Genomic DNA, 25,484 nt, shown 5'->3' with positions numbered 1-25,484 from the left:
ATAGTATGAGGGGTGTGTGTGTGTGTCTGTGTGTCCACAAGGGTGTACAGAGAACGTGGTTGCTCTGTGCAGTTTTACTTCCTCTTCAGAGCAGTCCTGCGGTGTGGACAGGACGGGTGAGGCTGCCACCATTTTGTATTGGAAATAACCTAAAGCCTAAACAAAGCTATATAATTTATTTTTCTGGAATAAAGAAACTTTAGAATATTCAGTTATTTTGAACCACAATGGTCAATCTGTGATGTGTATACGGTGTGGGTGGGGGACAGCTGAAATATCTTACACTGACAGGCTCAGTAAATCTGATGGTAAACTTTAATTTTAGCCGTAGACTGGCCGAAAGAAAGAAAGAGAATTACGATCAAGGAAAGTCCTGAACAGAGAAAACAGGGAATAGTGAAAAGTTTTTAAATTCATGGTCTAGCTTCTAAGACTAGCTTTTCATTTGTTTCATTCGTGTATTAAAAAAAAAAAGTCTTGGTTGTATAAAAAATTTAAAAAAAGTATTTTTTTTTTTTTTTTTTTGAGTATGTAGGCTTCTCATTTTGCTGTTGCCCGGACTGGTATTTAAGTCTATGGATTAAAACCTTAGTCTGTACTTGCACTTGGCTTTGAGTCGCATGTTTTGGAAATGTGTCCATTGTTTGCTTCCTTCCTGTGCTGCTGTCCCCATGAGCTCCCTTGTCACCCTGGGAGAGGACAAGAACCCACAGGTGGAACTGACCTGGAAGTAATCCCAGCTGCTCTCAAGTTTCCATCAAAAGAAGTCCCCTTTTGAACTTGACACCTGTCGGCCACTAAACCTATGAAGAGTCTATTCACCGAGGGCCAGCTTTAACGGCTTGGCGCAACCAGGCCTCCGCCAAGGGCCCCCTCTCTGTCTTTCTGGGGCCGGATTTGAGGTTCTGCTTGCTGTCTCAGAATTAACAGGCAACCTTCCTTGCTTTGCTGTCGTATTTTTTATTTTTTATTTTTTTACTAAGAATCCGTTCATATCTGTGCTTTGCTTCTTTCTTCCCTAAACACCTTAGAGCATTTCTTGCCCTTCTCAGTGGCCAAGCAATTTTTTAAAGTTTTTATTGATTTGAGAGAGGAAGGGGGAGAGAGAATCATGGATTGGCTGCCTCCTGCACGTCCCACACTGGAAATCGAGCCCACAACCCGGGCATGTGCCCTGACCGGGAATCGAACCATGACCTCCTGGTTCGTAGGTCGATGCTCAACCACTGAGCCACGCAGGCCGGGCAATTTTATCCTAATTTCTGAAAAGGTAGTGAGGCTGAAACTGGTGTGGCTCAGTGGATAGAGCGTCGGACTGCGGACTGACGGGTCCCAGGTTCGATTCCGGTCAAGGGCATGTACCTTGGTTGCGGGCACATCCCCAGTGGGGGGTGTGCAGGAGGCAGCCGATCATCGATATTTTTCTCTCATCGATGTTTCTAACTCTCTGTCCTTCTCCCTTCCTCTCTGTAAAAAATCAATAAAAATATATCTTTAAAAAAAATGAAAAGGTGGTGAGACGTTATCCTTATTTTCAAGTGGGAATAGTAATTCGCATTACTAGGACCGCTATCCCCGGCCTCAGCCATGACCCTGAAATAAGAACCAGCGGGCCCCGCGATCACCCCTCAGCTCACAGATGCCCCCACCACGAGGTCTCGTCCAGCTTTCCTGGCGAGTGTGTTCACACACACGGCCCTCGGATGGGTCTCCATTCTGAGCAGCCAGAGTGCCTCGACCACGTGTGCGTCTGCACTTCAGCTCAGGTTATAAACTGATCTCTTCGCCAACCACCTCCTCCATCCACAACGCCTTCCAGAACGGAGCCGCCCCGCAGCGAGGTTCCCTCCAGCAGTGCTCCTGCGCCTCGGCCCTGGGCTCCGCCCTGGGACGCGGGGTGACAGGACTCGTCCCCGCTGGGTCCCCGACGACCGGGACACGCCGCACGCTCAGCCCGGCTCGCGGTCCTGCACCCGCATCCCCGCGCCGGGCGTCCTGTGATCACGTCTGCGCCCTCCGCCCCGCCCCTTCCGCCGGCGTGAGAAAGGGCTCGCGCTGCTCCGGGTTCTGACGGGAGTGGACGGAAAAGCGTGAAAAAGCTCCCTGCGCGCCAGTGCGCAGGCGTGGCTGTGCTCACCACTTCCGGGCCGGGTCCCTGCCAGACCGCGCGGGCGGCGGGCGACGGGCGGGCCCTGGGCTGCCCGGTTGGGGGCGCTGCGAGGAGGGCGCCCGGGTGGGTGCGGGCTTCCTGGAGGGCGGGGTGCGGCTGAGGGGCGCGGCCTGGGGCGGGCGCCTGGGGCGCCGGCCCGATGCAGCGGGTGACGGCGGGTGACAGCGGGCGGGGCGGCGGGCGGCGCCGAGTGCACGCCCTCCGCTCGGCCGGGCCGGGAGGGTCCTCGGGCACCGTGCGCGCGGGGCCGGACGGGCGGGCGCAGACATTCAACTCGGACACGGCGCCATGCGCGGACCGCTTGCCTGGCCGCTGCGCCTGCTCGTGAGACGGGGCCCGCTCACCTTCGCGTGGACCCCGGCTGCCCGCGCCCCCGTGTCCCGGCCGCTGCCGACCGGCCTGGGGCCACCGCGGCTTTGGTGCGCCGGGCCCGGCCCCCTGGCGGGTACGGGAGCCGCGCGCAGCCTGCGCTGCTGGGCGAGCAGCTGCCCGGGCGGGGGTCCCGGCGGCGGAGCGGGTCTGGCGCGGCTTCTGGAGCTGCGGGCGCGGCCCCCCGGGTCCCCCCGCCTCCCGCGCGCCCTGCTCTCCGGCGGCCCAGCCGGCGGCGCCCGCGCGGGGGGCGAGGCCTGGCGGCGCGGACAGACGGTGCCTGCGGCCGCGACGACTCCGAGGGACGACTCGCGGCTGCGCCCCGCGGCGGCCGGGCGCTCGGAGGCCCAGAAGCTGCTGGGGCTGGCGTACCCCGAGCGCCGGAGACTAGCAGGTAGGGCCTCCCCGTCCCCTTCCTGCCCCCGCCCGCCAGCGCACCTTACCCAGCGCGTGGTCCCGGCCCCGGAGCAGGGACCCTGCGGGGCGGCAGCGGGACCCCCCACATTACCCGAGGGGCACGGCGTGGTATCTCCCTAGAAAGTTGGGTCGGCTGCTCTTTGGCGCTGCCAGCATTCTCCGAATCAGCCGGGTTTCCCCTTCCTCCCCCCATCTCTTATTTTTATAGATTAACTCTAGCCAAAAACATACCTGTTTTGTATTACGCACTTACACTGATTTTTAAAACATGACTTGGTTTATTTAGGCGGGGATACTAAAGCAGTCAGTTTTGCCACGTGAAACGGAACCATCTAAGCCAGTGGTCGGCAAACTCATTAGTCAACAGAGCCAAATATCAACAGTACAACGATTGAAATTTCTTTTGAGAGCCAAATTTTTTAAACTTAAACTTCTTCTAATGCCACTTCTTCAACATAGACTCGCCCAGGCTGTGGTATTTTGTGGCAGAGCCACACTCAAGGGGCCAAAGAGCCGCCTGTGGCTCGCGAGCCGCGGTTTGCCGACCACTGGCGCCGACCACGGATGCTAAGCCTTTCCTATTTGTCCCACTGCTTTTGCCCCTGGGGTGATGGGTAGGAAGTTGCTTTGCTATTTTCAGAGCATTCAACCCTGGCCCAGATTACTGAGGTATAAACTCTAGAAGTTTTGCCCTGGCCGGTTTGGCTCAGCGGAAAGAGCGTGAGCCTGGGGACTGAAGGGTCCCGGGTTCGATTCTGGTCAATGGCGGGTACCTCGGTTGCAGGCTCGATCCCCAGCTCTGGATGTGGCTTGTGCAAAGGCAGCCAGCCAGTTGATGCCTCGCTCTCTCTCCCCCCCCCCCTCTCTAAAAATTAATGGGACAATATCCTCAGGTGAGGAGTAACAACAAAATAAAAGATAAATCAATAAACTCCAGAAGTTTTGAGGGCGGGGTGCGGGAAATTACTAAATCAAAAGTAATTTTTATAAAGAGAATGAACGTTTTTAGAAAACAAAATCCAGATAAACAAGACGATTTTCTGTAGCTCCTCGTTTTTAGGCATGCGAGAATTAGAGGAAGCTTTAAATGCACATTTTTTAGGTTTCTCTAAATCTTTCTTTTCTTTCCTTTTTTTTTTATTGATTTCAGAGAGGAAGGGAGAGGGAGAGAGAGATAGAAACATGAATGAGAGAGAATCATTGGGATTTGAGCCCGCAAACCAGACACCAGGAATCGAACCGTGACCTCCTGATTCACAGGTCGATGCTCAGCCACTGAGCCGCGCTGGTTGGGCAAAAATCTCCCTTTCTTTGGTTGTGGGTTCCCTTGGTGAGCAGAAAGAGACGTGGTTTCTGTTCCTGCTGGGGCTTCCCATCAGTGAAATAATCATGGCTAGCGATACACGTGCATCTGTGATGAGGGGGCTTGAAAGAGGCCTGTGAGGCTCTTGGGGAAACACTTGAAACCAGTGAGCACCCCACATTCTTTGCTGCAAAACCATTGCCTTAGCAAGGGTCCTCCAAACAGTGGCTTGTGACTTGGGGGGTTGGTGCTGGGAGGCGGGCGGTCCTGGTGGGAACATTTACCTCCCGCTGTCAAAGCCTGGGGGCATTCCTGGTATCACCAAGGAGCAAAGAGGATTAGTTCATGTAGATTTTGATGGAGATAAAGATCCTTTGGCCCGGCCAGTGTGGCTCAGTGGTTAAGCATCCACCTAGGAACCAGGAGGTCACGGTTCGATTCCCGGTCAGGGCACATGCCCGGGTTGTGGGCTCCATCCCCAGTGTGGGGCGTGCAGGAGGCAGCCGATCCATGATTCTCTCTCATCATGGATGCTTCTCTTCCTTCTCTGAAATCAATAAAAATACTTTAAAAAGGGAAAATTTTGAAATGAGGAGCTCTCGTGGACTGAGCTGCTTGGGCGAGCGGCTGTCCCACTCCTCTGTCCCCCTCCAGTTCTCAGCGTGGGGCCCAGAGCAGGGCCGCAGAGCGCCTTTGATGAAGGAATACGTGCCGGTGGGGCCAGGCCCAGGTTGAGGCCTAAATGTAGAGACCCTGAGCCCTCCAGGGAGTGGCCCCCTTTTTCCATGCAACGTGGAGCAAGCGTACGGAGACCCAGTTTTATTTTCTGTTTGTTTTTTTAAAGGAATCCACTTTTTTTTTAATTGATTTTTTTACAGAGAGGAAGGGAGAGGGATAGAGAGTTAGAAACATCAATGAGAGAGAAACATCGATCAGCTGCCTCCTGCACACCTCCCACTGGGGATGTGCCCGCAACCAAGGTACATGCCCTTGACCGGAATCGACCTGGGACCCTTCAGTCCGCAGGCCGACGCTCTATCCACCGAGCCAAACCGGTTTCGGCTATTTTGTTTCTGAAGTATATTCGATGTCAGGGAGGTGGTTTTCTGGGGCCCACACGTGCTCAGCCCACTGGGGAGCACAGCCTGCCCCTCTCATGCCCATCGTCCCTGTGCCCGCTTACCATGTTCTCACATGTCCTGCCGCGCTGATATGTTAAGACAGCCCTAACCAGGGCAAGGGCTGTACCTCCTTTTATTTAAAGAAGGGAGCTCTGTTGATACGCCACATTGAATAACTGTGAACATAGAATGTGAGGAAGTAAATTGTGTTGTACACCAATTTTAAAAGATATTTTTAAACATAATACATACATACGGTATCTTATGAGGGCGTCTGACAATAACCTCTTATTAGGACATCTGGTTTCCTCAGAACTCATTCGATAAGAAATATTGAAGCCAGTCTGGATGTCAGCATTCGTGGGGTTCAGCGGAAGTGAGGGGTCATTATCAATTTGTAAATTATCTTCCTAAGAGCAGTCCCAGAGGTTGGCACCTGTCTTTCGGGTGCTGGAGATAAAGAGCAGTTGTGTGTGTGTGTGTGTGTGTGCCTGTTTTTCAATCAAGAGACCAAAGAAAGCTGAGTTGAAGGGAAGGAATTCCACTGTTAATGTGTTAATTTTTAGAAAAACAAACATTAAAAAAAAAAGTACTTAAAAAATTCAGCTACCCACTTGAATGACGGTATTTTCAACCGTTTGCAGCGATTTGCGAAAATGCCACCTGAACTGCCTCGCCAGAACACTTCGATCTTAAGTCATTTGTACCAGGACCTTGAAAAGAGGACCTACTCTCTGACATGTTGCAGCTGTGTGTGGAGACATGTTAGCATGACTTCATGCCCAGCCCTCTGCCCCGCCCCGAGACGCCCTGGGTGTAGGGATGCGCAGCTATCTCTCTACAGCTGTGGCCCTCCAGGCATTTCCCACTGATAACCCTTCGTCTTATCACCTTGGCCAGGGGAGCCTTAGATGCAGGGCTCCCCAGGAGCCCGAGTGGGCTGATGGGATAGGAGTCATTGGTCAGAGCCCTCGGCTGCACCTGGGCGATAGGAGAGCCATCCGGTGAGCCAGGCGGTGAACAGGGGCATAGAGTTGGGCCTTCCATGAGCTGTGGGCCCCCTGGGTTGCTGGGAGATTATAACGGGGCTGCCAGCCAGGAGGCCCTTGGTGTGATGGGCCGCTGTGTGCAAAGCAGCTGCCTTCCCCCATTTCCCAGGCCGGTTCCTAGTCACGCTGTGGAAGGTACATCCCCCCGCCCTCCACCCCCCACATGCGCATTTGGGACCTCTGGGGACGGGGGGCGGGGAGGCCTGGGAGGGCGCCTCTCACTTAAATTCCTGATAAGGGCTGTGTGTGTGGCTTTAGATTAGGACCTTTCTTGGAACCCGGTGGCCGCCAGGAGCTCTTGCTGAATCTGCAGTTAGATTTTATGAAGACAGACCGTGAAGTGACCAAAATGAGCAGAGGCGACGCCTGTGGGTGCAGTGAGCGAGGAGGGGGCGAGCGGTGCTCAGAGCGGCCGTCCCCCGGGCCCAGGCCGGGCGGGCGGAGGTGCTGGCCACACCACTCCAGAAAGCCAGGCGTGTCTGTCTGCCGGGGAAATGCCTTATTTCAGAGAGAACATGGACATTCGATGCATTGCTTTAAGTGTAGAATACACACCAGATTTGCAAAGGACTTAGTATGAAAAAAAGTAAAATACCGTTACTTTTTATCTTGATTACATGTTGATTCATATTTTTGGATAGTTTGGGTCAAATAAAATGTATTGCTAAAATTAATTTTACCTGTTCCTTTTACTCTTTTTTTTTAAATCTTTATTGTTGAAAAAAATCTTTATTATTGCTGAAACCGGTTTGGCTCAGTGGATAGAGCGTCGGCCTGTGGACTGAAAGGTCCCGGGTTCGATTCCGGTCAAGGGCATGTACCTTGGTTGCGGGCACATCCCCAGTAGGGGGTGTGCAGGAGGCAGCTGATCGATGTTTCTCTCTCATCGATGTTTCTAACTCTCTATCCCTCTCCCTTCCTCTCTGTAAAAAATCAATAAAATATATTTTAAAAAAATCTTTATTGTTAAAAAACCTTTCTTACTAGCATATGCCCCCTCTCCCCCCTTTGACCCTGCCGTAAAGACAGCATGGCAGGCATACTCTTTCAGAGAGCATGTCCGGTTACATGGCCGCGCTCCCCTGACGTGCCTGCAGGCCGGTGGGCGCTGGAGTCCAGGGCGGGCCTCCCTGTTGTCACTGGCGCAGGCGCCTGGCTCCCTGGCACACGCTCACCGTTGGGCCTTGCGCCAGACCTGCCAGAGCTCAGGCCTCTGTTCTGCCGATTCCTCTCTGGACCTGCCCTGTTCCCGACACTCTCTGCTTCCTGCTCGTCTCTCAGCCCCTCGTGTCTTCACTTCCTCCCCTGCCCAGCCTCCATGCTTGGTCACCAAAAGCAGGAACATGAAGGCAGGACAGGTCCCACGTGTGATGAATGCCTGTTACTGCCTTCCAACGCTGACGTGCAGTGTTGGCATTCTAGACATCATCAAGAGCTTTCCCTGCAGAATCTGAGCTAGAGACTAAGATGCAGTTAGATGCCAAGGAGTAGCAGTGGGGAGCCTGAATGTAGGAAAAAATGCCATCTGAGACCAACACCCGGGTCAGGAGGCAGGAAGGAGGGGCCGGCGGTAGTGCTGGGGTTCTAGGGGGGGGGGGGCGTGGTCAGGTCAGGGTGATGCAGGGCATGGTCAGCCCCTCCCTGCGGTCACCCTACCTGTTCTGCCCCGGGACCCATCGGCTCTTCCCAGTCGGGTCAGGAGCTGAAGGGACGCCCGTCTCCGCGCCGGCCCTCGGCTGAGGCGCCCGTGAGCTGAGAGCTGCCCGTGTCTTCCAGCCGCGGTCGGCTTCCTGGCCGTGTCCAGTGTCATCACCATGTCGGCGCCCTTCTTCCTGGGGAGGATCATCGACGTCATTTACACCAACCCCGCCGGGGACTACAGCAGCAGCCTGACCCGCCTCTGCCTGGCGCTCAGCGGCGTGTTCCTGTGCGGAGCTGCGGCCAACGCTGTCCGTGTCTACCTCATGCAAACCTCAGGTCAGCGCCCTCCGCCCGGGGAGCGCCGAGGGCAGCCACGTGGGTGTCGTGTGCTGCGGGCCCCGGGCTTCTCCTCTCTTCGGCATCACATTCAGTAGGGGGCCCGGCCGGTGTGGCTCAGGGGTTGAGCGTCGACCTATGGACCAGGAGGTCCCAATTTGATTCCCCGTCAGGGCACGGGCCCAGGTTGTAGGCTCGATCCCCTGGGTGGGGCCTGCAGGAGGCAGCTGATCAGTGATTCTCTCTCATCATGGATGTTTCGCTCTCTCTCCCTCTCTCTCCCTCTCCCTTCCTCTCTGACATCAGTACAAATATATTTTTTTAAAAAACAGCGTTCAGGAGGGACACCGCCCCACGCTGGAGCTGTAGATGGTGTTAGCTCAGCGCCTCTCCTCCGCCTCCTTTGGCGTGACTTGGGTTGAGCTGGGAGGGAGCAGTCTGTTTTCTGGGGGGTTTGAGAGCAGGCCGGCGCGCAGGAGGCTGGAGCGGGGCCTCCCTCCAGGGGGAGCTGGGTGACGCCTGGACAGTGTGTCTGTGTCAGGCCAGGTGGCTCACAGGCAGGTGACCGCCACCGTCGTGACAGCGCCCCGGACGCCCGGCTCTACGTCGGTTGCTTGCCATTTAGTTAATAAAACAAATACCCGGTGGATAATTAACCAGTCATTGCCATTTGGAAGTTCAATACAGAAAAGGTTGCCAAGGAAGGACACAATTAGCTTCCGAGCAGTCACTGGAGTAAAACGTCTTTGTAAATAAGTCTGAAGCATCTCCGTCACGTTATATTTATACAATCCCTGTAGCCTCTCCTCCGCCTCCAGGCTGCACTAAGGGAGAGTAACGCTCATTTCTGGCAGCTTCCTGCCCAGCTGCCAGGGCCCAGGTGAGTGTTCCCAGGGGTCAACAGGGCAGCAGCCGAGCCTCCGAGGCTGCAGGCGGAGAGGCGATGACCTCGGGCCCACCGACGCATCAGGAGTCGGGCCCCTCGCTGACGCGGCCCCTGTTGGCTTTTGCAGGGCAGCGCATCGTGAATCGGCTGCGAGCCTCCTTGTTCTCCTCCGTCCTGAGGCAGGAGGTGGCTTTCTTCGACAAGACCCGCACAGGCGAGCTGATCAACCGCCTCTCCTCGGACACCGCGCTCCTGGGCCGCTCGGTGACGGAGAACCTCTCGGACGGGCTCAGGGCCGGGGCCCAGGCCTCTGTGGGGATCGGCATGATGGTGGGTGGGCCCCGCTTCCGGCGGCACCCTCTGGTCAGGGCGGGGCCTGCGCCAGGCCTCTCGTGTCCAGGAGGAGCTCGGGGTGGGCTGTTCTCGTCACGCTGTGGCCACTTGGCCGGAGCGCTGCCCGCAGGCTGTGGGGACACCGACACTGCTTTTCCCGCATGGCCTCGTGCACCCACACTTCCCAGTGCGCAGTCTGCTGCTTTAGAAAAGGGGGCGATGTGGCCCGGGCTTTCTGAGGATGCTCGAAGGCAGCAGGTGGAAGGAGCCTTCTGGGTGTCGAGCAGTGGGCCAGAGGGAAGGCGGTAAGTCACACCCGCCACCAAAGGCAGGGCCACTGCCTGCCGTCTGGACCAGCCTGAGGGACCCTTCCTTTCCTCCTCGCCGAGGAGGGAAGATCAGGCCCCCTCTTTCCGGGGCCTCTCGCCACTCCCATGCCTTTGTGTTTTCTGAGTGAATGAGTGAATGAATGAATGAACAATTGTTCTGTCCATTACTTTACACTGCAGTCTGCTACTTTTTCTCAGCATTTTCGAAGAGCCTTGTTCTGATTATACTATTTTCTGTGCAAATGAGATTTGCCAGATTATTATTTTTTTAATACATTTTATTGATTTTTTACAGAGAGGAAGGGAGAGGGATAGAGAGCTAGAAACATCGATGAGAGAGAAACATCGATCAGCTGCCTCCTGCACACCTCCTACTGGGGACGTGCCCGCAACCAAGGTACATGCCCTTGACCGGAATCGAACCTGGGACCTTTCAGTCCGCAGGCTGACGCTCTATCCACTGAGCCAAACCGGTTTTGGCGAGATTTGGCAGATTTTAATAATTGGTTGAAGAGGTGCTAGTACCGTTTAAGACACGGTCACCAAATTGCAGGGTTGACAGGAAACCCCGCCAGGCTACTTCTGGAAGTCGGCTGGTCTTGGAGCAGGTCCAGCTGTCAGGAATGGCGCCTCCTGCTGAGTTCAGGTCCACGTGCTTCCGTCCACTGAGCCAGGGAAGCGCTGTAACTCTTCTTGCCCTTGTCGGTTACGTCTCCCGCCATGTCCCTTCCATCTGCCTGTCACAGGATGCGGTGTGTGTGGTCTCTTTGCCGTCTTGGCCATTTCAGTGGGACCCGTGGCTCTGGACACAGAATTGCTGCTGTGGTCCCGCAGCGTGAGCAGAGCGGGCCTCTCCCTCACTCCCACCTGCTCCCCTTCTCTGTCGTTGAACCCCATGGTCCAGAGCAGTGGCGGTCCAAGGCTCCCGCCCTGTCTGCAGCAGCTCTTGGTCACGTGACTCCTGTGCGGCATCTCGGTATTCGTGGGTTTTATGAAAAGTTCCACCAGTACAGCCTGTCTCTTCATGGAAACACACACATGCCTGCAATAGGTGGTGAGAATCCCTGCTACTCTGTGTAACAGACACCTTTTGGCTTTTGTTTCTGACAGTTTTTTGTCTCGCCTCATCTGGCCACTTTTGTTTTGAGTGTGGTGCCTCCAATATCCATCCTTGCCGTGATTTATGGACGATATCTACGGAAACTGACCAAACTCACTCAGGATTCCCTGGCACAAGCCACTCAGGTACAGGCCCTTCCTTGGCACGGTCCCCACTGAGTGAGCTCAGAGCCACCAGGGGGCAGACCCTAGGAAATGTGCTCAGACTTTGCAAAAACTGCTTACTTTTCCTTACGTCAGAACTAAAATGCTCTGCCTTCTAGACTGGGTTACTACCCACATGTCAGAATAGATCCAACTTAACTGAACCTTACATGGACTTCTTCCTTCTTCCCACCACTATTACTTGTAGGACAAAAAAGCTAACCATATTTTCCAAACACCTTCTGGGTAACACTCTGTTCTCCATTAATTAATAAAGGCAGCTTTGCAATGCTGTCCAATATTGTCTTCTTAAAAAATTAAAGGTAATGGTTACATTTTCATATTACAAAACCATCTATGTTTCTATTTGAAAATATGAAGGGCAAAGATACCATGCGTAAGCCTGCCTCTCAATTAACATTATTAATATCTTGGAGCCTGTCCTTTTTATAAATCTTTTTCTCTGCATGAAGATGTATTTCTGTATCTAGCTGTATATCCTCCGGTTTATCTTTCCATCTACCTCTATACAAGCGGTGCATATGCATTGATCGATGTTTCCAAAAATAAGATGGTTCTGTACACTCTCCTTTGCAACCCGTTTTTTTTTAAAAAAATATATATATATTATTGATATTTCATGGAGAGGAAGGGAGAGGGATAGAGAGCTAGAAACATCGATGAGAGAGAAACATCGATCAGCCGCCTCCTGCACACCTCCCACTGAGGATGTGCCCGCAACCAAGGCACATGCCCTTGACCGGAATCGAACCCGGGACCCTTCAGTCCGCAGGCCGACGCTCTATCCACGGAGCCAAACCGGTTTCGGCTGCAGCCTGTTTTTAACGTAGTCACTTATTCCAGCAACTTCCATTGATGGTGTCTTAACAATGAGAGCCGGTTTTCATTGTGCCTCCAGAGCTCTTGACATGTGGCTGTGCCCACCTCCCCCCCCCTGCCCCCTGAAATGTCTTTGTTCTCCCAGCTAGCCGAGGAACGCATCGGAAATATCAGAACGGTCCGAGCTTTCGGGAAAGAAATGACTGAAATCGAGAAATACACCAGCAAAGTGGACTTCGTGATGCAGTTAGCAAGGAAGGAGGCGATTGCTCGGGCTGGCTTCTTCGGAGCAGTAAGTGCATCGTCGTGGGAAGTGAAGAAGGCGGATGGTATCATTGGGAGAGATTTCTATTCTGTGACTCTGGCCATAAGTAGAAAGCGAGTCTATTCTACCTCTAGACTAAGAGTTGTCTTCCTTAGAGTATTTTTGTGACAGAGGAGGAAACCAGTAAATGTAATGAAGGAAGATCAGGGAGATCAGACACTGTGGGATCAGGCACTGGATCTCAGCGTCCCCGGGCGCTGATCAGACAGGCAGACTGTCCGCTCCTTCCAGACCTGTCGAACCGGAAACTTCCCGGTGGGGCCAGCAGTCTGTTTGAACAGGTTCCCACGTCTTCTGATGCGGGCAGTTGGGGCCACTGAGGGCTGACCAGCGTACCCCCAGCGCACTTCAAGAAGGAAGTGCCCCAGAGCTGGTCACAGTGAACTCAAATGGGACCCTGAGCTAGAAGCTCCCCACGGAGGTAGATTCCTAACATGTTCAGTCTGGGTAGAACTTCACAGGTGACGCCTACTGGCCGGGACCCACAGGTAAGGAATAGGCCCCGAGAAGGCAGCGCCCACCCAAGACCCCCACCTCTGACCGGTCAAGGTGGATCCGAGATCCCGGACTCAGTCTCCTGGCGCTCCGTGCCCAGGGCGTCACGTTAGGCTGTGTGAACACACATGTCGGTTACGTGCTCGCTGCCTCCAGTTAGCGAAGGAGTCCTTCCCGTTGTTTTTTTCTTTTGCAGAGAGCGTAGAATAGGAACGTGCTGGGTGACTCGGCGTCTGGGTGGTTGTGTTGATGAGATGATTTCTTTCGATACTGCAGTCTGTTAAAGCGCGTCGTCCTCTGCGAGTCAGAGGGAAACGCCATGGTTTGGCGAAGCCTGGCTGTGACAGTTAGATCCAGGAAGGGTATTCCAGGCCGCCGTCTTGCTTTCTGCTGTTTGGGTCTTCGCCTCCCACCTGACTTCCGTGTTTCCTTCCCTCGGCAGACCGGGCTCTCCGGGAACCTGATCGTGCTGTCCGTGCTGTACAAAGGCGGGCTGCTGATGGGCGGCGCCCACATGACCGTGGGGGAACTCTCCTCCTTCCTCATGTACGCTTTCTGGGTTGGATTGAGCATCGGAGGTATATGCTATAACCAGGCGTGGGGAGTTAACGTGGCAAATCGGGTTCTGGTTTCTGAAAGTGAAACTTCACTCCCCTATTGGTCCATCTCTCAGCACCTGAAAGAACTCTGTGCTAGAATGTTATTCCCACTCGACTGTTTCATCTTCTGAGGACACCCCCCCCCCCCAATACTGCTTTCCATAGTGGCTGCCCCACTTCCCAATCCCACCGGAGCACGCAAGTTCCCATCTCTTCACATCCTATCCAACACTTACTATTTGCTGGCTTTTGGCAACAGCCATTCTGACAGGTGTGACGTGGTGTCACTGTGGTTTTGACTTGCATTTCCCTGATAGTGAGTGATGCTGAGCATCTTTTCACATCTGTGCGTCTTCTCTGGAAAAATGTTCACTCAAGTCAGAAAGCCCAGAAATAAACCCACGATCACATGGTCAATTAATCTACCATAAAAGAGACAGGATTAGTCAAGAGGGAAATGACAGTCTCGTCAGTAAATGGTGTTGGGAAAACTGGATAGATATATGCAGGAAAAAATAGAAACGGGACCACTCTCTTACGTCATATACAAAAACAAACTCAAAATATGTGAAAGACTTAAATAGCCCTGACCGGTTTGGCTCAGTGGATAGAGCGTCGGCCTGCGGACTGAAGGGTCCCGGGTTCGATTCCAGTCAAGCGCATGTACCTGGGTTGCGAGCACATCCCCAGTAAGGGGGCGTACAGGAGGCAGCTGATGGGTGTCTCTCTCATCGATGTTTCTAACTCTCTATCCCTCTCTCTTCCTCTCTGTAAAAAATCAATAAAACATATTTTAAAAAAAAGAAAAAGACTTAAATACACAGAAGACCTAAAACCATAAAACTCCTAGAAGAAAACATAGGCAGTAAACTCCCTTTGACATCAGTCTTAGCAATATATTTTTGGATATGTCTCCCTGGGCAAAGGAAACAAAAGAAAAAAGAGACAAATGGGACTTGCTCAAATTAAAAAGTTTCTGCACAGCGAAGGAAACCACCAATAAAACGAAAAGCAACCTGCTGGATGGGACAGAGGTGACTTTAAGAAGAGATTGTTGGGGTACTTAACATTGCCTGATTTCTGTTCGGTCTTTAGCCTAGTAAAAGTTGGATTTTTGAATACCTAAAAGGGAGGTTTGATTTTTGTAGGTATGAGTTTAAAATGAATATTGGGGTACTTTATTCCCCTTTAAGTATAGGATAAGCTTATATTTTCTTTATAATATAAAGAAAATGTTCTTGGCCAGGCAGAATTTCCTCTGTAACACTGTGCTTTGAATTCAGTGGTTGATTAGTGTGGCCATATGTATTTGTAAATTCCCTGACCAGCCACTAAATCCTTATTAGAAATCAGTGGAATCGGAGGAGGAGAAGCTGAAGGAGAACGAGGGTGTGAGACCGAGGGGATTCTGACCGTGGGTTCCCAGGCAGCTGCCTGAGGTCCTTCTTTGAAAGCAGCAGGTTTCCTGTTAAAAGCACGCTGTCACTTCGCCCAGCGCAGTGGTCGGCAAACTCCTCAGTCCACAGAGCCCAATATCCACAGCACAACGATTGACATTTCTTTGGAGAGCCACATTTTTTAAACTTAAACTTCTTCTAACGCCACTTCTTCCAAATAGACTGGCCCAGGCCATGGTATTTTGTGGAAGAGCCACCCTCAAGGGGCCAAAGAGCCGCCTGTGGCTCGCGAGCCGCAGTTTGCCGACCACTGGCCAGCGGGATGGGAGCTGCCGACGGCCGTGGCCCGCGCCAGTGGTGGATGTTGGCGTCTCACCCTCAGGTCTGAGCTCGTTCTACTCGGAGCTGATGAAAGGACTGGGTGCCGGGGGCCGCCTCTGGGAGCTGCTGGAGAGGAAGCCGGAGCTGCCTTTCAATGGTGGGTCTGCAGCGCCTTTGTCCTTTCTCTTGGGGTCAACAGGTGTGCTCCCCGTCCTACCTGAAGGAGGGGCATGATGGGGTGGGGGGGTCAGCAGAGGGCGGGCGGGAAGAGGAGGGGCGGCTGGAGGGCCCAGGGCTGGCCCTGGAGGCACGGGGCTGACCACAGGGTGTGCCGCCCACCGCTCACCTCCCTGCAGGGGCCCTGCTGCCACAGACAGCAGGTGGCAGCCCCGCGTGCCAGTGGGCAGGGCCCTGCCCGCCCCCCCGATCTGTTCTCCTTGGTGGTTTTGATGCGTGTATGGGGGGCAGGGGGAGAGGAAGAAGCATCATCCATGTGAAAGCCTCGGCGTATATTGGTTGTGGGGGGTGGCGTGAGGAATGCTGGTACTGATTGTCTTTGCCAGCTGCTTCCCTGGAAGCCAGTCCTCGGGGCTCAGGAGAAGTGGCCGTGAGCTGTGACCATCCCCAAGCCCTCCTGGGACCTTGCTGGTGAACGCCCAGTATTGCCCAGCATCCTCCAGGACCGGGGGAAGGGGCGGGGGACGGGGACTTGGCCCAGGGTGGCACCAGGCAGCATGGACCCTGCCCCCTCTGGCTCCGTGGCTGGGTGCGTGTCATCATTCTCTCAGAACACGGATTGACAGCAGATCAGACAAACCCGGGAGCAAGGGAGCGACAGAGGCTGGCGCAGGGCGGGCGGGAGCCACCTCCAGGCCGTGGTCGCTGTGAGCGCAGTGACCTGCAGGGGGGCTGGGACCGTGACCTCCACCTCTCCCGTCGGCGAGAAGCAAACAGCCTGTGCGTTGTCTTGGCGGGGGGGGGGGGGGGGGGGGGCGGGGGGGGGGGAACCATGCAGAGCAGGCTGAGGGAGAGGGAGGCCTCTTTCTGACTTGCCCGGGGAGCACCCCCCCAGGGCCGCAGGGGGTGGCGTTAGACAGGCGGGAGCTGCGTTCACCTGGGACTGCCCTCCGCGCTGAGCGACGATGCCCCGTTTTCCATTTCAGAGGGGCTGACCTTGAGCGAGAAGAGCTTCCAGGGTGCTCTGGAGTTCAAGAACGTGCACTTCACCTACCCCGCTCGCCCGGAGGTGCCCATCTTCCAGGACTTCAGCCTCTCCATCCCCTCGGGGTCCATCACGGCGCTGGTTGGCCCCAGTGGTTCTGGCAAATCCACGGTGGTTTCCCTCCTGCTGCGGTTGTACGACCCCCTTTCAGGTGAGGGGTCCTGCCCCGGAGGGAGGGCGGGGCTGTTCTAGCCCGTCTCACGCCTGCCCTGCAAGTGGGCTCCATTGTGCAGAGCTGGGGGTGCGAATTTATTTCCACTTTAAAGTGCTCAAGAGACTTTATTTTTTAATATATTTTATTGATTTTTTACAGAGAGGAAGAGAGAGGGATAGAGAGTTAGAAACATCGATGAGAGAGAAACATCGATCAGCTGCCTCCTGCACACCTCCCACTGGGGATGTGCCCGCAACCAAGGTACATGCCCTTGACCGGAATCGAACCTGGGACCCTTCAGTCCGCAGGCCGATGCTCTATCCACTGAGCCAAACCAGTCAGAGCTCGAGAGACTTTAAAAAGGCCCAACGGCGCCCAGGGTTAATTTAAGATCGTCCCGAGGTGGCGTCTGTCAGTCTCTGCTTTGGCGAGGCATCAACTTGATCCTTGTTCTTGAGACACCTCGATCATTCGCGTTCGATCGTGGCCATTTTTTGTGACTCGCAGTCTCTGTCCTAAATGGCCATCGGTTCTGAACAAGGAGACACGTAGTAGCACCGGAAATCAGCACTGAACCCCTGCGGTTCTGCGTGCGTGTCCCCCCTGCGTCACTCTTCGCAGCCAGGCGCAGGGTTATCGGTGTGAGTAGCGGAGATCATGACGAGTTTGGCCTGCAGAGACTGGTCTGAAACACAGCCCTTTCAGAACAGACACCAGCAGACACCCTTCAGGATGAAACACGCGAGCACGCGTGTTTAAGTCCAAGGCCCCCGTGTCTGCCAGCTCAGGGACGTGTGCGGCTGGCTGGCGTATCACACACCCCGACTGGAGGGATGGCATTCCTTGGGCTCGTCGCCGTCCTTGCGTCACCCAGCACGCTGAGCTCCCTCGGTGCAGATGAGCTCTCGTAGCTCAGGTCAGAGTCGCCTCTCCCTGACAGCTCTGCCCCAGGGCCCGGCACACTTGGACACCAGGTCTCCTCCAGCCAAGCTGATGCAGGGGGCATGTTAAGGACCAATGGGAGCTCGGCCTCCCTGGCCGGGGTGGACTTCTAGAACCCTTCCCAGGGCCTCCCCGCAGAGCCAGGCCTTCAGGGCACGGCTGATGGCGCCATGGTCAGGAAGCTGGGGACTGGGCAGCCGTTGTCACGGCGCCAGCTTCAGAGCGGGGCGCCTCAGCAGCACGTGTGCAGGTGGCCCCTCAAGGCGTGCACCTCTCCCACTGGCGTCTCTCCTGAATCAAAGCGGGGCCCAGCCAGCTGACTGCGGAGCCCGAGGCGCTGCGGGACTCCGGGAAGCGCTGTGGCCTCTGCAGGCGGGCCAGCTGGACGGGAGCTCCAGGGCCGGGCTGTGACCACTGCAGGGACAGAGGCATGGGGAGCAGACAGGCCTCTCCGCCCCGAGACGCCAGGAGATGCGTGGGGTTCGATTCTGTGGGGGGGTGTCGAGTGTGCTTCTAACCTCTTAGAAACGGCGCCTGGAACCTTCCCAGCAGACTGTGTGTTTACGGCGTGGGTGGCCCCGTGACCAGTGCTCTCCTTCCCTCACAGGGACCATCAGTCTGGACGGTCGTGACATCCGCCAGCTGAACCCCGTCTGGCTGCGATCCAAGATCGGGACAGTGAGTCAGGTAGGAGAAAGAGGTTCTTTTTATTGCATTTTTCTCTTAAAGCTGCTGTTGTCACTTGCTCTTTGCTTGGGTTTGAGTCTCCGGGGAGAAGGAGTGGCTGTTTCCAGATGCGTCGAACTGGTCGCACGTGGCAGATTGTGTAGGTTTGTAAACAGTGCTGTTTCTCAGGACCTCGCGCACTTTAACCCGTTGAAGCACTGACTTTTTTTAAACTTATTTTTTATTTATTTTTAAGATATATTTTCATTGGTTTCAGAGAGGAAGGGAGAGGGAGAGAGAGAGAGAAACATCCATGATGAGAGGGAATCATGGATCAGCTGCCTCCTGCACACCCCACCCTGGGGATGGAGCCTGCAACCTGGGCATGTGCCCTGACCGGGAATCGAACCCAGAACCCTTCAGTCTGCAGGCCGACACGCTATCCACTGAGCTGAGCCAGCCAGGGCTGATTTGCATACACGTCCAAAAGCAATGTCCTCGGTGGAAGGCAGGCCGCTGGAACATGAGAGGGGCTTGTCTCCCAGGGCCTCACGACTCCCAAGAAGAGGGAGCTTGCATTTATGAAGTGCCTACTGTGTGCCGAGCGCCGTGCGGGCATCTGCCTTGGGGTCTCGCTCCCTGCAGTGGGGTGGGAGCTACAGATGGTGAGCTCAGTCCTGCCGGGTGACTCATGAATGAAGGAGCCAAGAAGGAGCTCTTTGGGGCAGCTGAGTAGTCTGTCAGGCATAAGTGCTGCGCTGAATGGCCTCCACCGTGTTCGCTAGGCGTGTGAAGTCTGTTTGGAAATTTGAGATAAACATGTTTCATTTCCAATCTGCAGGAACCAATTTTGTTTTCTTGCTCAATTGCTGAGAACATTGCTTACGGGGCAGAGGACCCTTCTGCGGTGACGGCCGAGCAGGTGGAGAAGGTGGCGGAAGTGGCCAACGCAACTGCGTTCATCCGCAGCTTCCCGCAGGGGTTCAGCACCGTGGTCGGGGAGAAGGGCGTCCTCCTGTCAGGTGCCTGCTGTTCTGTTTTCAGATGTTTTTACTGATTTCGGAGGGGAAGCGGGGGGCGGGGGGCAGAGGGAGAGAAATATCCGTGAGGAAAGAGAGAGAGAGTCACTGATCGCTGCTTCCTGCACGCCCCACACGGGGGATGGAGTCTGCAACCTGAGCATGGGCCCTTGACCAGAATCGAACCTGGGACCCTTCAGTCCGCAGGCCGATGCTCTCTCCACTGAGCCAAACCGGCCAGGGCTAAAAACGGGGGATTGGCATGGTTTATTCTGTTACCTCCAGTTTCATACGTGCGCACAAACCACTGTTTGTCCCAGTTTCTTCTCTGGGCCGGGAAAAGAGGAGAATGACGTGAGGGAGGAAGGAAGGGTCAGGGCTGACGCTCTGAGGTGGAACCGTGGATGGCAAGCCCCAGCATCTCCCACGCTCTTTGCTCCCGTCCTCTGCACGTTCTGCTCAGGAACCTGAGGGTCCTGGGCTCCTGGCTTCCCTGCTGGCCCTTCCTCTGCAGGTGCAGACCTCAGCTCTGCCACGTACCAGCTTGCACAGCTTCTCTTGTGCCCAGGGAAAAGGGAATAGTAATAGCATCGACTTCATAGGGTTTTTTAAGATTAAATGAGATAATACGTGTCGTGCATTTAGAAAAGGCCTGGCACAGCCCTAGCCGGTGTTGCTCAGTGGGTAGAGCGTCGGCCTGCAGACTGAAGGGTCCCGGGTTTGATTCCGGTCAAGGGCACGTACTTCAGCTGCAGGCTTCTGGCCCTGGTTGGGGGCATGCGGGAGGCAACCAATGGATGTGTCTCTCTCACATTGGTCTTTCTTTCTCTCCCTCTCCATCCCACTCTCTCTTAAAATCAATGGAAAAAATATCCTTGGGTGAGGATAATAAAAGAAAAGAAAAGAAAAGAAAATGCCTGGTACATTAAACACCTCAGTTACTGTTAGCTAGGACAGTGGTCGGCAAACTGCGGCTCACGAGCCACATGCGGCTCTTTGGCCCCTTGAGTGTGGCTCTTCCACAAAATACCACGTGCGGGCGCGCACATACAGTGCGATTGAAACTTCGTGGCCCATGCGCAGAAGTCGGTTTTCAGCTCTCAAAAGAAATTTCAGTCGTTGTGCTGTTGATACTTGGCTCTGTTGACTAATGAGTTTGCCGACCACTGAGCTAGGATAATATTTGTTACTGTGAATTTTGAGGTTAATGAGGAGTGAGTATATTTTAAAACAGGTTTCTGTTCTGCCATCTGTCTCAGCGAGGACTGCCTGGGAGAAGTACCTTCCAGTCGCCACAAGGCTTCTTAGAAAAGCCCGTGACCAGGACTTGTTGTTCAGACTTTGCATTAAAACCTCCTTGTCGCCCTAACTGGTTTGGCTCAGTGGATAGAGCGTCGGCCTGCGGACTGAAGAGTCCCAGGTTCGATTCCCATCAAGGGCATGTACCTTGGTTGCGGGCACATCCCCAGTGGGAGGTGTGCAGGAGGCAGCTGATGGATGTTTCTCTCTCATCGATGTTTCTAACTCGCTATCCCTCTCCCTTCCTCTCTGTAAAAAATCAATAAAATATATAAAAAAACAAAACAAACAAAAACAAACCCCCTTGTCGTTGTCAGGTGGACAGAAGCAGCGGATCGCCATCGCCCGGGCTCTGCTGAAGGTGAGCCTGCGGCCCGCGGGTGTGTTTGTTTTGTTTTCATTAGCGACCTCGTAACTTGTAATTTTCTATGTTTCTTCTCCCCGTTCTTCCTTTTGTTCTTGGAGGGGAGGGTAGATGCATGATTGACAGTTCCGGTGAAAGGTGAGTGAGTCCCCTGAGCGCACGCTGTCCAAACGTAACAAGCATTTGGTGATATTGGGAGGCCGGTCAGTGCTGGCATCGACAGGGAGCAAAGCATGCAGTGAACGACTGGAACCGTGACTGTATCAGAATGTCAGACAGCACGCGTCTGCCTGCCGGTAGAATCCGTAATCAGCTGCTGAGCTGAATAATGCAGACTTGAAATACTTGTCCAAGACTCCTGAGAGGCAAGGGAAAGCATCTTAGCAGAAGTCAGACATGGTGTTTTACGGAGGGACAGTCTTTCCTCTGTTATCAAACTGCTGTCCTCCGATGGGGAGGTGATTTCAAAACTGCTTTATTGAAGCATAACGTACATACCACGCACTTCCATTTTAAATGTGCTTTCGGTCAATTTACAGTGACTCAGCCATCACACAATCAAAACAAGACAAAGGTTTCTTTTTTATTTTAGACCATTTCTGTCCCCCTCACATAAACCCTTGTTCCCTTGTCGGTCGCCTTTCCCCGTTCCCAGCCTCAGCCCCAGGCGCTGCTCATCTGCTCGCTGTGGAGGCCGGCCTCTCAGCTCGAAGGAATCGCTCACGTCTTTGCATTTCCTCATGGGGTCGCCTCTGTCAGAGCTCTCTTCCTCTCTGGGGCTGAGTGGTACCTCCGTGGGGCTGGCCCACGGGCTGTGTATCCGTTCACCACCGATGACTTGGGGGCTGTTTCCAGGTTGGGGCCCTTGCGAATAGCGCTGCTGAGAATGATGGGGCAGAGGTTTATGTGGGTACGTTTTCCTTTCTTGTGGTAAACCCCTGGGCAGAGCTCGGATGGAGCGTGTTACATGCATCAGCTCACGCTTACGTTTTTATCTCACGTGGTGCTCCCAGCAGTCCTCTGTGCGGCTCACTTCAGGGCCCCGCCTCGCACTGAGGTTGATTGGCAGCAGGAAACACTGCCCTGCGAGCGGTACCCAGCTCCTGGCCACTGGGGTGAGGTTTAAAGTCGCCTCTAACGCTTCCATTTCTGCGCTTATCACGGTCTCCTGCGAGTCTGTGGTTTTCTTTCTCTGTAGCGGTTTTATTGAGATGTAAGTCACACACTGTACAATTCACCCGTTAGACGTGACAATTCAGTGGGTTTTAGAGTATTCAGTGTTTGGATCCATCCCAGAAGCAGTGCTAGGACCTTGTCATCACCCCCGAAAGAGATGCCGTCCCCTGTCGCAGTCACCCACACCCCCTGCCTTGTTTCCCCAGGGACCCCAGCCCCCAGGAACCACTGGCACGCTCTGTCGCTAGGGATGCACCTACTCTGGACACTCCCTGTAGAGTCACATGACATGTAGCATTTCGCGTCTGACTTATTCACTGAGCAGAAGGTTTTCAAGGTTCATTCATGTTGTATCATGTGCGGTACTTCACTGATCTTCATTCCTGGGAATTGGTGTTTTTCTAATAAAAGTATGTCTTTTTTTTTTTTTTCATGTTTTTCCTCCTTTAGAATCCCAGAATCCTTCTCCTGGATGAAGCAACCAGGTGAGGCTCTCTCAGCACTGCGTGTGACTGTGTAAGCACACACTTCCTTTTCCAAAGACTCGCCTTCCCGTGCTCCACAGCGTTCCACTGCCAGGGCCCTTTCCCTACTTTAAAGTGACTGAGTCAGGGGTGGGCAAACTTTTTGACTCGAGGGCCACCATGGGTTCTTAAACTGGACCGGAGGGCCGGAACAAAAGCATGGATGGAGTGTTTGTGTGAACTCATATAAATTCAAAGTAAAGGAGCGGAGGGGAGAGCAAGAGAACCGGATAGAACAGCCGGATCCGGCCCGCGGGCCGTAGTTTGCCCACGGCTGGACTGAGTCTGAGTGAGGGACCGTCAGGAGGCAGGGGCAGGCTGAGCCTGGAGGGAGGGCTGTAGCTCCAGTTCAGACACGTGCGTGATGCATCCCTGATCACCGCCATCAGCTTCTACTTACGTGACAAGATCTGCGGAATGTAGAGGCCCCGCTTCCTGTGTGGTAGTATCGTTAGACGATGAAATACGTGAAGCAGGCCCACGAAGTCCCCGTCCTGACCCCAGTGGAAATCCACCGCCAGCGCAGGGCCGCTGTGTGTGTAAAGCGAACGCAGGGGCCTCAGTCTGCCCCGCACTGACCTCTTTGCTTTCTCGCTGTTCTCCCGCTCAAGCGCATTGGATGCTGAGAACGAGTACCTGGTGCAGGAAGCTCTAGACCGACTCATGGAAGGAAGAACGGTGCTGATCATTGCCCATCGCCTGTCCACCATCAAGAATGCGAATATGGTGGCTGTTCTCGACCGAGGGAAAATTATCGAATGTGGGAAACATGAAGAGCTGCTTGCCAAACCAGACGGGATATACAGAAAATTAATGAACAAACAACGCTTCGTTGCAGCATAAGGGAGCAATTGCTGGCACAGTGAATACGCGAGACTTTAAGATATAACAGCATTGCAGGGGCAATTTCTCAGAGATGGTATGGAATCTGTAAATCATACTTCAAGTTATTTGAAATATGCCTATTTTTCCCAAAGCATATAAACTATTGTTTTGAGATGAACCTGTTCTCAAGACCTTTACAGTCAGAGTTTTAATAATTATAACTTTCTAGATGTCTGTAGCACTGAAGTTATTTCCAGGTTTTGTATTTTATCTTGGAATATTTTCATACAGCACGGCACCTCATTTTTCTTACCTGCTGTTCGAGATGGAAGCTATTGTCAAATGACAACTTTAAAAGGGAATTATAAATTAAAAAGCCTAATTATTTTAGGCCAGTTTGCCAATCACTGTGTAATTCTCTTGGTAGTATTCTGCCCTCTTGGGTCGAATGGTACCGGGTTGTGTCACAGAAGATGAAAACCTCGCCGTTTATTTTATCCTCATGCTCATGGAGTGAACCTGAGTGTCATCCACACGGAGCTAGTGAGTGTCTCCTGGCGAGAAGGGGGCGTTTACATTCTCCCTCCCCTGCATCTTCAGAGGCATGAGAGCTCAGGAGGCCGTGTCCCTCGGGGCCGAGGCTGTGTGTGGGTGTGCGTGGTGTTTAACATTTTGGGCCCATGAGAGCCTGATGAGTTTGAAAAGGGGGAGAAGCAACCCCATCTTTGCCTAGGAAAACTTCTGTTTCCATTACTCACATATTTCTTTCCGTGAGACCCATGGAAAGGGAGGCGTGGACTGCCAGGCATCATCCAGGAAGAGGTAAAAATGAATTTTACATGATGTTGTCTAAGGCATGTTCTGAAAATTGTATTCTAAACATGTATAAGCCCTAACCCAAATTTTACGGCCTTTTCTCAGTTATTTAAATACACTTGAAATGTCATTTAATGAGGCTAAAATCTGAATCTTTAATTGATGAGTTCAACCCATTAATTATATATATATTTTTTTTAATTGATTTTAGAGAGGAAGAAAGGAGAGATTGAAACATCAATGATGAAATTGTAGCTATAATTTTCAACCTTAAAACATTTGAAGACAGTTTAGACGTTCTTGCTATTCTACAGAATACCGAGAAACCATAAGAACTTGTCAGTCTTCTGAAAAGAGGACGTTAGTAACTCTTTTTCTTCTACTTATGACTATGGTTTCATTCACCTGAACGCCTCAGAGTTTATAAGGCAGTGCTGACAGCCACCACATTTGCCAAATTCCATGTCAGTGCTGATCATTTGCTCTTGCCTCAAGAAAAAGTGCTTTTTTCCTGCATTGGTGACCTCAGACCTAAGAAGTAACTACGTTGAGATAAGTAAGATGGAAGTTGCCTCCTGTGGTAAGCAATCCTTAGCTCCCTGGTTAGACTGGAAGAAGAACCCACGATTCCATGATAAGCATGGAGACACAGATTTCCTTCTACATCAGGAAATTCATTCATGAAGACGTGCACTGTGTGTTTGGGGTTGGTACGCAGGACACCTGTCACCATCATTTGAACAGACTTCACTTGTCCTCGCACAGCGCGCTGGGACGGTGTGGTTGAGCAGCTACAGAGCTGGGCGCGAGGGAAGTCTGTGCCATAGAAGGACTTACAAAACCGAACTTGATCATGATGTGTCACTTCCTAACACGATGTTCAGCGTGTCTTTAGGTAACATTTATAGCGTGGATTAAAATTTATAATGAACTTTATCTGTGTCTCACTTCTTTTTTGTTTTTGCTATTTTTATTCAATTTATTGGGGTGACTGATGAACAGCATTATGTAAGTTTCAAGTGTGCAAGTCTATAATACCCTGCAACCCAAGTATGTGCCTTTGATCGGTGATTGAACCTGCAACCCTCTGGTGTGAGGACCAACGCTCTAACCATTTAGCAACACTGGCCAGAACTCGGTGTTATTTTCAAAGAACCAGCTCTTGGTTGCATGCATTTTTCTCTTGTACTTTTTCTCTATTTTGTTTAATTCTGCTCTGATTTTTATTATTTCCTTCCTTCTACTGACTCTGTTCTTTTTCTAGTTACGCAGGTGAAATGTTA

General features: G+C 53.2%; 1 protein-coding gene across 2 annotated transcripts; it reads left to right on the top strand.

Annotated features, from left to right (window-relative positions):
- Positions 1 to 2,328: 2,328 nt before the first annotated feature.
- On the top strand, positions 2,329 to 25,136 carry ABCB10 (ATP binding cassette subfamily B member 10). 2 transcript variants are annotated; one of them, XR_013959619.1, is made up of 14 exons: positions 2,329 to 2,933; positions 8,206 to 8,406; positions 9,420 to 9,622; positions 11,065 to 11,199; positions 12,203 to 12,349; positions 13,320 to 13,455; positions 15,256 to 15,351; positions 16,358 to 16,567; positions 18,120 to 18,199; positions 19,020 to 19,200; positions 20,814 to 20,857; positions 22,487 to 22,521; positions 23,172 to 23,479; positions 24,413 to 25,135. XR_013959619.1 is itself a non-coding variant. In XM_080651120.1 (13 exons), exons 1-13 carry the CDS (start codon positions 2,459 to 2,461, stop codon positions 23,401 to 23,403), a joined length of 2,175 nt encoding a protein of 724 aa, XP_080507246.1. In that variant the 5' UTR covers positions 2,329 to 2,458; the 3' UTR covers positions 23,404 to 25,136. The 2 variants fall into 2 exon arrangements, 1 of the variants encoding a protein (XP_080507246.1); XM_080651120.1 differs by having other exon boundaries at positions 23,172 to 25,136.
- Positions 25,137 to 25,484: the final 348 nt, after the last annotated feature.

The sequence above is a fragment of the Plecotus auritus genome (genome assembly GCF_963455305.1).
Source record: "Plecotus auritus genome assembly, chromosome: 14".
Taxonomy (NCBI): Eukaryota; Metazoa; Chordata; class Mammalia; order Chiroptera; family Vespertilionidae; genus Plecotus; species Plecotus auritus.
This window is presented reverse-complemented; position numbering and strand designations above follow the sequence as displayed.